General features: G+C 37.5%; 1 protein-coding gene across 1 annotated transcript; it reads left to right on the plus strand.

Annotated features, from left to right (window-relative positions):
• Positions 1–12,898, plus strand: cep72 (centrosomal protein 72). The gene is made up of 14 exons (XM_052147650.1): positions 1–73; positions 3,109–3,236; positions 3,476–3,668; positions 6,746–6,860; positions 6,972–7,129; positions 7,354–7,421; positions 7,556–7,589; positions 8,959–9,105; positions 9,198–9,331; positions 9,423–9,516; positions 9,599–9,777; positions 10,997–11,123; positions 11,202–11,292; positions 11,385–12,898. Exons 1-14 carry the CDS (start codon positions 1–3, stop codon positions 11,443–11,445), a joined length of 1,602 nt encoding a protein of 533 aa, XP_052003610.1. The 3' UTR covers positions 11,446–12,898.
• Positions 12,899–12,963: the final 65 nt, after the last annotated feature.

Genomic DNA, 12,963 nt, shown 5'->3' on the forward strand with positions numbered 1-12,963 from the left:
ATGGCGGTAGACGGTTTGTCCATAACAGAGCAGTGGATCAGAGATAAACTAAACCTTCAACACAGTTGTTTAGGTAAGCATATTATATAATTATATAGTCTGATTAAAAGATACATCATCTTTATTTTGAACTCGCATGTAGTTGGTTTAGTCGTTTTTAAATTCAATTACAATGGCCACAATAATACAACTATAGAGTGTCATGTTGTTACGCAGTACCTTTTGAACTCTGTATCTAAAATAATAATAATAATATGATTGTTTTGTTATTTAAGGTTGTAGGCTATTTCTATTAAAGTGTATATCTGACTTTCAGAAATATGATCAGGTTAGGCTCAGGCACTTACATTTGATTAATCAAAACTTGTTTGATTTATACAAAATAAAAATAAAGTTAAAGTTAGTCATTGTTTAGTGAGGGATTGTACGATGGCGTTTTGGTTCCATGGGAAAAAAACAACTAATATATAGAGAATAAAGTCATAATATTTTGAGATTAAAGTAAAAATTTCAAAAATAAAGTCGTAGCATTACGAGATTAGTAATATTTCGAGTAGAAATAAAAAAATTTCGAGTATGAAGTCATATCATTTTGAGAATAAACTCATAATATTTTGAGAATAAAGTAATTGCATTACGAGATTAGTAACATTCTGAGAATAAAGTTAAAATTTCAAGAATAAAGTCGTAGCATTTTGAGATTAAAGTCATAGCATTACGAGAATAAAGTCAAAATTCCGAGAATAAATTCGCCGCATTACGAGATTAGTAACATTTATAAAATAAAGTCAAAATTTTGAGAATAAAGTCGTTGCATTACGAGATTAGTAACATTTCGAGAATAAAGAAAAAATGTTGAAAATAAATTCGCAGCATTACGAGAATAAAGTCAAAATTTCGAGAATAAAATCGTTGCATTATGAGATTAGTAACATTTCGAGAATAAAGGCGCAGCATTATGAGAATTGTCAAAATTTTGAGAATAAAGTCATAGCATTGTGAGAATAAAGTTAAAATTTCAAGAATAAAGTCACAGTATTACGAGATTAGTAACATTTATAGAATAAAGTTAAAATTTCGAAAATAAATTCGCAGCATTATGAGATTAGTAACATTTAGAGAATAAAGAAAAAATGTCGAGAATAAAGTCGCAGCATTACGAGTATAGTAAAAATTTCGAGAATAAAGTAAAAATTTCGAGAATAAAGTCGAAGCATTACGAGATTAGTAACATTTAGAAAATAAAGTACAAATTTTGAGAATAAAGTAGTAATATTTAGAGAATAATGTCAAAATTTCAAGACTAAAATCGTAAACATTTTGAGATTAAAGTCAAAATATCGAGAATAAAATCGTTGCATTATGAGATTAGTAACATTTCGAGGATAAAGAACATTTCGAGAATAAAATTGTAGCATTATGAGATTAGTTACATTTCGAGAATAAATAAAACATTTCGAGAATAAAATTGTAGCATTATGAGAATAGTCAAAATTTTGAGAATAAAATCGTTGCATTATGAGATTAGTAACATTTCGAGGATAAAATCGTTGTATTATGAGATTAGTAACATTTCGAGGATAAAATCGTTGCATTATGAGATTAGTAACATTTCGAGGATAAAATCGTTGTATTATGAGATTAGTAACATTTCGAGAATAAAATCGTAGCATTATGAGATTAGTAACATTTCAAGAATAGTCCAAATTTAGAGAATAAAGTCACAGCATTATGAGATTAGTAACATTTCGAGAATAAAATTGTAGCATTATGAGAATAGTCCAAATTTAGAGAATAAAGTCAAAATGTATAGAATAAAGTAACAGCATTATGAGATTAGTAACATTTCGAGGATAAAATCGTTGCATTATGAGATTAGTAACATTTCGAGGATAAAATCGTTGCATTATGAGATTAGTAACATTTCGAGGATAAAATCGTTGCATTATGAGATTAGTAACATTTCGAGAATAAAATCGTTGCATTATGAGATTAGTAACATTTCGAGGATAAAATCGTTGCATTATGAGATTAGTAACATTTCGAGAATAAAATCGTTGCATTATGAGATTAGTAACATTTCGAGGATAAAATCGTTGCATTATGAGATTAGTAACATTTCGAGAATAAAATCGTTGCATTATGAGATTAGTAACATTTCGAGGATAAAATCGTTGCATTATGAGATTAGTAACATTTCGAGGATAAAATTGTTGCATTATGAGATTAGTAACATTTCGAGAATAAAATCGTTGCATTATGAGATTAGTAACATTTCGAGGATAAAATCGTTGCATTATGAGATTAGTAACATTTCGAGGATAAAATCGTAGCATTATGAGATTAGTAACATTTCGAGAATAAAATCGTTGCATTATGAGATTAGTAACATTTCGAGGATAAAATCGTTGCATTATGAGATTAGTAACATTTCGAGAATAAAATCGTTGCATTATGAGATTAGTAACATTTCGAGGATAAAATCGTAGCATTATGAGATTAGTAACATTTCGAGAATAAAATCGTTGCATTATGAGATTAGTAACATTTCGAGGATAGTCAAAATTTCAAGAATGAAGTCGAAGCATTTTGAGAATAAAGTCGAAATTTCAAGATTAAAGTAAACATTTCAAAAAGTCAATATCTATTAGTTCATATCTGACTTTCAGAAATACGATCAGGTTAATCTCAGGCACTTACTGATTAATCAAAACTTGTTTGATTTATACAAAATAAAATTAAAGTTCAAGTAAGTCATTGTTTAGTGAGGGATTGACAGTTATCTCACATTTGGGTATTTTTTTAATCGCCTTCTGAAATTCAACATGAAGAAACACTTGGAATATTTCTAATAAATGACAGATTTTGCTTTCACAAAGTATTTAAATGATTTGAAATATACCCCTATTTATTTAATAGCAATGTTGTGATAAAAAAAAGAAGCTAACTATGATTTTCCTCTTTAAAAGAGTGAGTTTAATATTTTATTTATTATATTAAGACACATATGGTTTGGGCGCATTGTTGGAATGACCCAACCAATTTCAGGCTTTTCATTATAACGACGTCACCATTTGATGAACTGATATTTTGTATCATTTAATGCAGCGGATGTTAGGTCATTGATCCTACCAGGAACATATGAAGGGAAGATCTGTCATTTGGGATCGTCTCTGAAGAATTTTGTGCGTTTGAAAACATTGGATCTTTCTCATAATGCACTGATCACCGTTCAGGTAAATCAACATGTCAATATTCAGTTTCCTGACCAGAAAGCATTTTTTGTAGCACTTTCTAATAACTTTCTTTACTCATTAAGCCATTGATATCAAATAATGAGTTGAATAAACTGACAATAAGTCTCATGACATCTCTATTTGACTGTGCATTCATTAATTTATCAAAAATGTACCCTAGTAACAATAACTGTAGTAACCGTGGTATTTTGGGATCAAATATCTGTTTGTTGATGTAGGGGATTGAGCATCTGGAGACGCTAGAGAAACTCAATCTGTACTACAACAGACTGGCATCACTACAAGACGTCTTTTCTCTGCACAAGCTGCAGAATCTGAACGAACTGGACTTGAGATTGAATCCTGTAGTTCAGAGACACCCTCACTACCGTCTGTACTTGATCCACGCTATGACCAAAGTCCGCAAAATTGGTTCGTTATCTTTCTGCTTTTATATATATTCTTATTTGGTTAATTCAGGGATGTCACGTGTGAAAGACTCGCACAAACTTCACAATGGGAACGGGTTGGCGTGGTAGTGTAGCGTCACCTCAAGAGTGAAGGTGCGTACACACTGACAGCGACATCGCGTGCGACTCCATCCCATTCATTTTCAATGAGAGCACAGCGACTTCCGGCGACACTAGCTGACGCGACCGTTGGAGACTAGATGTGGGCGTGTCCAGAGACGTGACAAAGTTGAGACAAGTTCAACTTTATTCAAATGAAGAGCGACTTACGGAAGCGACAGCCAATAGGAGAAAAGACGGGAGAGCTCACGTGATCCTTCTCTATCTCTATCTCTCTCTCTCTCTCTCTCTCTCTCTCTCTCTCTCTCTCTCCTCCTGCAGTAACGGAAAGATGGATGAAAGGCTAATTCTTGCTGTTAGCAATTTTCCAGTGCTCTATGATATGGATATGGTATATCCAGCCGCACCAGCGGTACTCGCCGTGCTGACTATGAATGGTTTTGTGAACCCAGACAGACCGGCGTTTGCATTTTCGCCGCAGATAAACAGCCGCTATGGCAAACAGCACGCCTTGTTTCTCGTTCATCTTTGATCTAAAGCATTTTATGTACTGATTCCATTTATATTGAGTCTTTTCCCTCCAAAATATTTGTTTTTAGCGCCAAGAAAAGCGATTCGCTGTCAACAGCAATGGAATGACACCCGTGAATGTCATTTATAAACGTTACTAGGCAACCAGTAGTGGGAACGCCCACTAGCGACTTCACCGCCAGCCACTGGCGACCTGCAGCGACAAAGTCGCTGGCTGTGTGAACCTAGCTTAAGACATGCGGGACTTTTGCTTATACTCCTGAATCTGTGAGCGCCGAGTGTCGTGCGTCATTGAAAAAGGTTTTCTGATGATGCGGGCTTTAACATGCATGTACTGGAACGCTGCACACTTAAGTGTTTATCTGTTCTGCTGTAGCTAAAACTAATACTGTAGTATGAATACATCATACCGATGTAATAGGCTAAATCAACGTAAATGTGTTTAAGCATAATTTATTTATTTTAATCTCAAATCATTCAGCGGACCAGATTGGTCTGGATTAGTCGACCATTAATGGATTTTGCCGATTGCTAAGCTAGTGGAAAAGGCCGATAACTGATTAATCGGCTGATTGTTTTTAAAATCGGTTTATTAAATGTTCAAAAGTTTCTTGGTCTTTCATTACCGTGACTAAGAGTCTAAAATGAATAAAGTCCAAGATGCTGTTTTTATTGTACAACCAAAATCACCAGAAAAAGAAAAGACGCTTTAGTGCGTAACGCAGCGGCTTTTAACTGTGAATATACCTGAAATGCACCGGGGACTCTTATTTTGAAATGTCAGCGCTCCCAGCTCACACCAAGACATAAGAAAAGCAAAACATACACTTATTTTTTTTTCTGTTTTGATTTCCTCCTCTTCTTCTTCCCAATTTGTAACGGCCAATTCCCGATGCACTCCAAGTCCTCGTGGTGGCGTAGTGACACACCTCAATCCGGGTGGCGGAGGACGGATCTCAGTTGCCTCCGCGTCTGAGACCATCAATCCGCGCATCTTATCACGTGGCTTGTTGAGCGTGTTACAATGGAGACATAGCGCATGTTGAGGCTTTCATGCTATTCTCCGCGGCATCCACGCACAACTCGCCACGAGCTCTTTTGACACATTGTAGCGACCACGAGGAGGTTACCCCATGTGACTCTACCCAGGCTCCCTAGCAACCGGCCAATTTGGTTGCTTACAAGACCTGGCTGGAGTCACTCAGCACGCCCTGGATTCAAACTCACGACTCCAGGTGTGATAGTCACATGCACTCTTTAATCATCTACAATGTATCACAATATAAACACGGTTAAGTAAATATTGTCATATAGGCTAATAAATACAGTATGAGCTGTAGTTCATCATTAGTAGATCACTAGCGTAACATCCCATCATTTACAGTATAATTTAGAGAGTAAAACCCAACACCGAGCGGTACTGCGCGAATCTGTCTGGTTCTTTCTCCTGAATAAATCACATTTCCTAAATAACTGCTGCAGAGTGCGGACACTAATAACTCTGTGCTGATGCGCCAAAAGACCAAAGATTTCTTTATTGCTGAATCCTGTCCTAAAGTATGATTTAACTACGTCCTCCACATCCATCTCTTGCATTAACGAAGCTGCTGGCTCGGCGTTCGTTCTATCGTTGTGGTAATGATGCTCTGTTTAGCCTAATATTGAGATTTTACTTTATTCTAATAATGTTTACTTTATTCTCACAATATTGTGACTATAATCTCAAAATGCTAAAAAAAATTCTTGTTATTTTGACTTTATTCTCATATGAAATTTTTAATAATAATGCTACGATTTTATTCTCGTTTTTTTACTTTATTCTCATATGAAGTTTTAAATAATAATGCAACAATTTTATTTTTGTTATTTTGACTTTTTTTCTTATACGAAATATTAAATAATAATGCTACGATTTTATTCTCGTTATTTTGAACTTATTCTCATATGAAAATTTGTATAATAATGCTACGGTTTTATTCTCATTATATTTAATTTATTATTATACAAAAAAATTATAATTTTACAATGATTTTATTCTCGTTATTTTGACTATTCTCATACCAAATTTTAAATAATAATGCTACGATTTTATTCTCGTTATTTTACTTAATACGCGAAATATCACGACTTTATTATCAAAATATTATTCCGATTTTTTTATTTAATGTGGCAATAAATCACCATTGTGGGATCACAGAGTTAAGTTAAAAATAACTTTAATTTTAAAAGCTTATCTCGAAACACCTGCGTTGGGTTTTTAAACGTGATTCCAGTTTAAGTTTCTCCTCCAGCACCGGCCACGGAAAAACATGGAGAAATAAAGCAAACAACCCTCACAAAATAATCACCTGCAACTATCAACTACTCTGAATCCTGTGACTGATAATTACAGTGAATAGACATGAAAATTCAGTCAAATTTTAAAAGTGCAATTTCTCTCAATTAAAGATGATTGTCCTGTGCGCGACCGAGAACGAAAGGCGGCTCTCATGCATTTCTCGTCAGAGGCAAATTTGGACCCTAAACAGGACAGACACGTCTTAACACAAGACGCAGCATGCAGGTAATGAGTTTAAATGGTACAGGATGCATTGACATTGTAAACCACATTATACAGCCACTTGTTACATTTGTAATCTTCCAGAGACTGTTGATTATTGTCACTGTTTTGCAGAAGTAGTGAGCAGAGGATAAAAGCAGTGAAGAGGATGATGAAGACGCTCTCGCTTTTAGAGCACAATGAGGAAGCTGTTCTCAATGATGTGTGCCGGATGAAGCATCAAACTCTCCCCATTCGCTCCGAACATGACGGCAGCCCTCGTCTCTCACTAGGTAAACACACTGATAATAGGTGCACTGCATCATTATGATGATCACACTCCCTGGATATTCTCCACCCTTTAGACGATGTTCAATATTATGGTATGGCATTCATTACTTAACACAATATTTTATTATTTTATTAAACGTACATTGTGAACAATTTTGAGTGATGACGTAAACGAAACGTTGAACCGTTGTTTATGTATTTTCCTCATTGTTGTTCTTGTGTTTAGAAAATCCTTCTGACGTCATGCATTTACTCAATGATTCTGGACGTGAAAGGTCCTCGACACCAAATCAGGTGCATCTTTGTCTATAGAAGATAATAGAAATACTGTACTGTATGTATTAGCTACTTACTAGCTAATTTTGCTGTTATTTTGGTTTAGAAATTAATTTTACAATTGATGTTAATTCTAATTGTCTGTCATGTAGGAATCCGTTCTGAAGAACTCGGATCTTAAGAATGGTAATTTCACTTTATCTCCACAAGGGGGTGATATTCTCTTGTTTGACCTTTGATCGTATTTCTTAACTTGCTAAAATGGTACTGTCTCTTTAAGAATAACGGTAGTTAACCTGTTGATACGCAATCGCCCGCATGCGGTGGTGACGTCACTCTGCTTACATTTAATATATAATTTACCGTCTATAAATGTAATTAATGTTAACATTATACATCGAAGGTCAAAGGGTTCAACATTGATATCCGATCTCTGTTTCACATAGCAATCCTCCAGAAACAGTGATTGAGTTATTTGTGCAGGAGTACAAATGAAAACATGCGATATCAAAACGGGACTTTTATTATGAAAACATGCGATATCAAAACGGGACTTTTGTTATGAAAACAAGCGATATCAAAACGGGACTTTTATTATGAAAAGATGCGATATCAAAACGGGACTTTTATTATGAAAAGATGCAATATCAAAACGGGACTTTTATTATGAAAAGATGCAATATCAAAACGGGACTTTTATTATGAAAACACGATCAGATGAATCCAGTTCAACACACTTGGGTCAATCGTCCATGACAAGCGTTCATTAAAAACATCCAATCGCACATTTTGTCCATAAAAGTGATAAATGTGAGAAATATTGATATATTCTCCATTGTTTACATGAGATCTCTCCTGAAAGAATTACCCTTCATCATCGTTCTTCATCAAACTGCAATCTGAGCAGCATTCATGTTGTAAAACTGTTTATGATCTGATATATTAGAGTCTCATAAACAAAACCAGCCGTCTCCAAAGTCTATTTATACAAATGTGGCGTAGTTTTATTCATAATAGTCAAGCAGTGCCGTCAGATTTAGTGTCGTCTTGAGAGGCGGAGCTTAATTTTACTCTGAACACTTCCAGAGATTTTACAGACATTTAAAGCTGCAGGAACTCATTTATTATTCGATCATCTTCAGATTTGAAACGAAACTTCTTTAGACTCGTGACTTTGAGGACATTGTATTTCTGGGTTGTCTTGACACTTTTATTATAGTTTCTTTAGATGATAAAAACATGTTCAACACAAAATATTTCCATTACTATAAACTTCAGCTTCTCTAACTTTAGTAAATAACAACATATATTAATTCTGAAACTTGTGAAATAAAGCCCAAAGTGTCTCTTTCAAAAGAGACCACAACTGTGTCCAAACTCCAAAGGGTCCCGTAAATACAACCATTTCAGTTCAGGTGTGTAATTGTCATGGTTTGTGCTCAAAAAAGGGGGCGTTCATCAACAGGTTAAAGCTGAAGTGGGTACTTTCTGCGCCAGTGAACTGAATTGCAAAAATATTTGTATTATAATATATTATTTTGAATCACACATTTAGGAGTTCCCACTCGACAAGGTGGGCACAAAGTGACTTTTCTCAGTCCGATTGTTGAAAGCTGTCATTCGGTGAATTGCTTGAACCGCGGTACAGTTCGAGGAGAGACTATGTTTACGCCACACCCGACTGCGTGCGCTGCTTCACAAGGTACTTGCAATACAGTCCCATTACTGATGGTCTGCATCATTCAGTTTAAATGAATGATCAATATTGCACATTTGTTTCTCATTGTGTTGCAGAAGACAATTGTGGAAGCATCAAACTGCAAAACAGTCCAAATCCCATTTTGCATCCTCCCAGATTAACCTACAGGAGCAGAGGGACGTCTGATAGAAGTCCTCCTGCACCAGAGCGAGAACGCAAACCCCGTAAGGTCAGTAATGCTGCATGCAATTCAGGTTCTAAACGAATCTTCCTAAAAACACGGGACATTGATTCATTATCATAGTTGATCTGTATCTCAGGGTGCGTACAGGAAACCCATGGAGTTGCTCCTGAGTATGATGGAGGAGTTCTGGTCTGGGATGAAGGAAAATCAACAAAACCGAACGTTCCTCAGTAAGTGAGTATCTCTCTCCAGAACCGAGCTAGTATATATACCAGACTAACTAATCCACGCCGTTCTCTCTGTGATGTCCAGTGAACATGGTGAAGATCCTCCGCATGATGGAGAAGGAGGTTGTGGATGGAGAAGAGGAGATCCAGAGTCTTAAAGGAACAGTCAAAGCTCTGAACGCTCGATCCAAACTACAGAAGAAACAACATCGATCTGAGATTGAAGAAATTCAACTTCAGCTTCGACAGGCACAAGAGTCCATAGTAAGAGTTGGGTTTCATTCAGATGTACTGGCCTTTATCCCTCTCGAGGGCTAATCAGCCCAATTAGGAGCCGGGTGTGCGGAATCACGTCCTGGGCCCGCCCTCCCACATTCTCTCAGGCCGGGGAGCCCCCGGCAGGACGGTTCTCCGATACGCCGTAGCTTGGTCCTCGGCCACTTCTCCACCCTCTAATGGACGTCGGCCACGCCTTCCTGGGCAGATCGGAGGCAGACCTCCAGCCCCTGGTGGACGGAACGCCCCGCCAAGTTTTTGGTGGACGGTAGTGGTCTCTTCCGCCCCTGGTAGCAGTAACCGCTCCAGGCGGTTGGTTGAGAGTCCCTCCTTCCCTCGCGGTCGGTGGCCGTTCCGTCCTCCGGCGGATGGCCGCGGCTGCTCTTTGGGGTGGATGGTAGCGCGAGAACTCCACTAAGGCGCATCCCTCCTCCTTCCTGGGTTTCGGCACCAGTCTAAAGGGATTAAGATGGGCAAGGAGTCGTCGAGAACCGGCTCCAAAAGACACAACACACACACACACACACACAGGTGTCGGGCAGCTGCCCGTAAATCTCTCTCTCTGTCACACTGCCGTCTCTAGAGTACCTGGCCCCACCCTCCGCCCACAACCACAAAAATTAATTTCGACTCATCCCTTCTTTTCTTTAAAAAAAAGCACATCTGTTACAGTGAGGCACTTACAATGGAAGTCAATGGGGTTTATTAAAGGCTCATAATTTTATAAAAGCACTTACATGAATTCTTCTGTTAAACAAATGTATTATTTAAGCTGTAAAGTCGTTTTAGGGTTTGTGGCGTTGTGTCGTCATGGCAACGAAGTTGTAACATTGTCTATATCTTTCCACAGATGTGGTCAGTAAGTGGTTTTATGACAGTAAAATCATGTTAACGCACATATTGTTTATATCTTGTGTCTATACTTGTGAAACAGTATTTTAATGTTTACAGATTAAACCCCATTGACTTGCATTGGAAGAGTCTCACTGGAACCTCGATTTGTGCTTTTTTGTGTGTGTGTGTGTGTGTGTGTGTGTATGTGTGGTATAATTAGATAAAATCAGAGATCAGATTACCCACAATGTGTCATCTAAAATAGTATACTAGATTACTGATTACATTTTCAGTTGTGTCAGTTGTAATCAGTACCAGATTACATTTCAAAAGTAATCTATCCAACACTAGTTACATGTTGTTTTGAATACAGGAAGCTCTTAATGAGCAGTTAAAGACTGTGTTGGAGGAAAACGTGTCTTTACAGAAACAGCTGATCAGAGCTGAAAAGAGTCTTCTCTCCTCTCGACTGAAGAACATGACGAACACAGAGGACAGAGGTGCGTTTATTGCCTCCGTACATTACGTTTTCAAAACGAGATGACGCTTTGATCACGTTTGTGCTTGTTGTTTTTTAGCAGCGCTGTCTGACCCGGAGGAGTTGAACAGGAAGAGACAGACCGGCCACGACGCGAACGAGAGCGCACACGAGCAGCGAGAACACTACAAGTAGGAGTCGTGATCTCAGAACTCGCTAGAACTTTATAAAACTGAGGTTATAATGTATAATGTTTGAATCGTGTGTTAACTTTGTTTTGCAGGTCTTTAATTGCCAGAAATGAACGTTTGCTGCAGCAGCTGGAAGCGGATCTGATGAGCTGAGAGAAGATCGCGTTCATCTTTTCATGTAAATTGGCTGTTGAACGTTTCTGCCAGTATTGCAGAGAGGATACAAAAAGCTCGACCCAATAGCGGGGCATGTTGTCACAATGGTAACTTTCCATTGCTTTGGCTAACACATACTGTTAATTAATTACAACATATTAAAATCTCAAATCTAGCTTTATTATATACGTAGCTGACTCTTGTCTACCCAGTTGCTATTACAAAAATATTGGATGTTTTATTTGGAGGATAGATTGCAGAAATATATATCCAGGGCGTGCTGAGTGAATCTCGTTTAGAAAATGAGCATCTGACTCAAAATCTTAAAATGAAGTTGACAACTTGCCCCAGTCTTCATTTGATGTAGTGAAAAGGAAATAATGCAAAACCAGGTCGTTTTTTTATTTTTTATTCAATACAATGCTACAAAACACTGACACGTTAAAATCGTTTTTATCATCACCATAAAACATGCATATCAGGATACTGTAGAACATTGAAAAATATTATTTAAAAACATTAGACAGCATTTGTTCCTCAATACAGATGGTTAACAACAGTATTTGGCATTAAGCACACAAAACATTAAATACGACAGCAAATGTACTTTGTGGTTTATTGTCATAAATAAAAGTCACTTTCTACAGACGAGCATGTATGATAGGAACCACAAGCCACTGTTCATATCTGAAAAATAGATGTTTTGTAGAAGAATATGTCTGTACACTATTCACTCGTCCCTTTAAACCCTCAGATGCATTCGTGTTTTCCTCCATAGAAGTGGACCATTTAATCCATTACAAAGTTCAGGGTTCCCAAACACGCCTTGAAAACACGGACATTTGAGGGAAATTTCAAATGGTGATTTCCAGGCCTGGAAAAGCGTATAAATACTGTAACGCTTGACATTAACATGGCATAAGTTAACGTTAGATTACTGCGAACACAATCACAAATGCGTCTGATTCATTCGCCAATGTGTGAAATTGTGGTGTTTTAAAAATCGTTATCTGGTCTTCACAAGCAACTAGAAAGTTCATGGAAAAGTTGGCAACACTTTACAATAAGGTTGTATATGTTATGTAATGGCTAATGTACAGTGCGTCGGTTGTCATCGCAAAAATAAGTCCTCGTGGTGGCATAGTGACTCAATCCGGTGGCGGAGGACGAATCTCAGTTGCCTCCACGTCTGAGACCATCAATCCGCGCATCTCATCATGTGACTTGAGCGCGTTACCACGGACACGTAGCGCTTGTGGCTTCACGCTATTCTCCGCGGCATCCACACACGACTTGCCACACGCCCCACCGAGAGCAAGAACCACATTATAGCGACCATGAGGAGATTACCCCTTGTGACTCTACCCTCCCTAGCAACCGGACCAATATGGTTGCTAAGGAGACTCACATCATGTAGAGGCTCATGCTACTCTCCACGATCCACACACAACTCATCCCATGCCCCATTGAGAGCGAGAACCACATTATAGCGACCACGAGGAGATTACCCCTTGT

Source organism: Xyrauchen texanus, chromosome 17, assembly GCF_025860055.1.
Source record: "Xyrauchen texanus isolate HMW12.3.18 chromosome 17, RBS_HiC_50CHRs, whole genome shotgun sequence".
NCBI classification, from domain to species: Eukaryota; Metazoa; Chordata; class Actinopteri; order Cypriniformes; family Catostomidae; genus Xyrauchen; species Xyrauchen texanus.

Coding starts and splice junctions, on each gene's coding strand:
- cep72 (XM_052147650.1), top strand. CDS start 1: ATGGCGGTAGACGGTTTGTCCATAACAGAGCAGTGGATCAGAGATAAA. Junction 7,130..7,353: donor CAGCCCTCGTCTCTCACTAG/GTAAACACACTG, acceptor TCTTGTGTTTAG/AAAATCCTTCTGACGTCATG. Junction 7,590..8,958: donor GAACTCGGATCTTAAGAATG/GTAATTTCACTT, acceptor TCACACATTTAG/GAGTTCCCACTCGACAAGGT.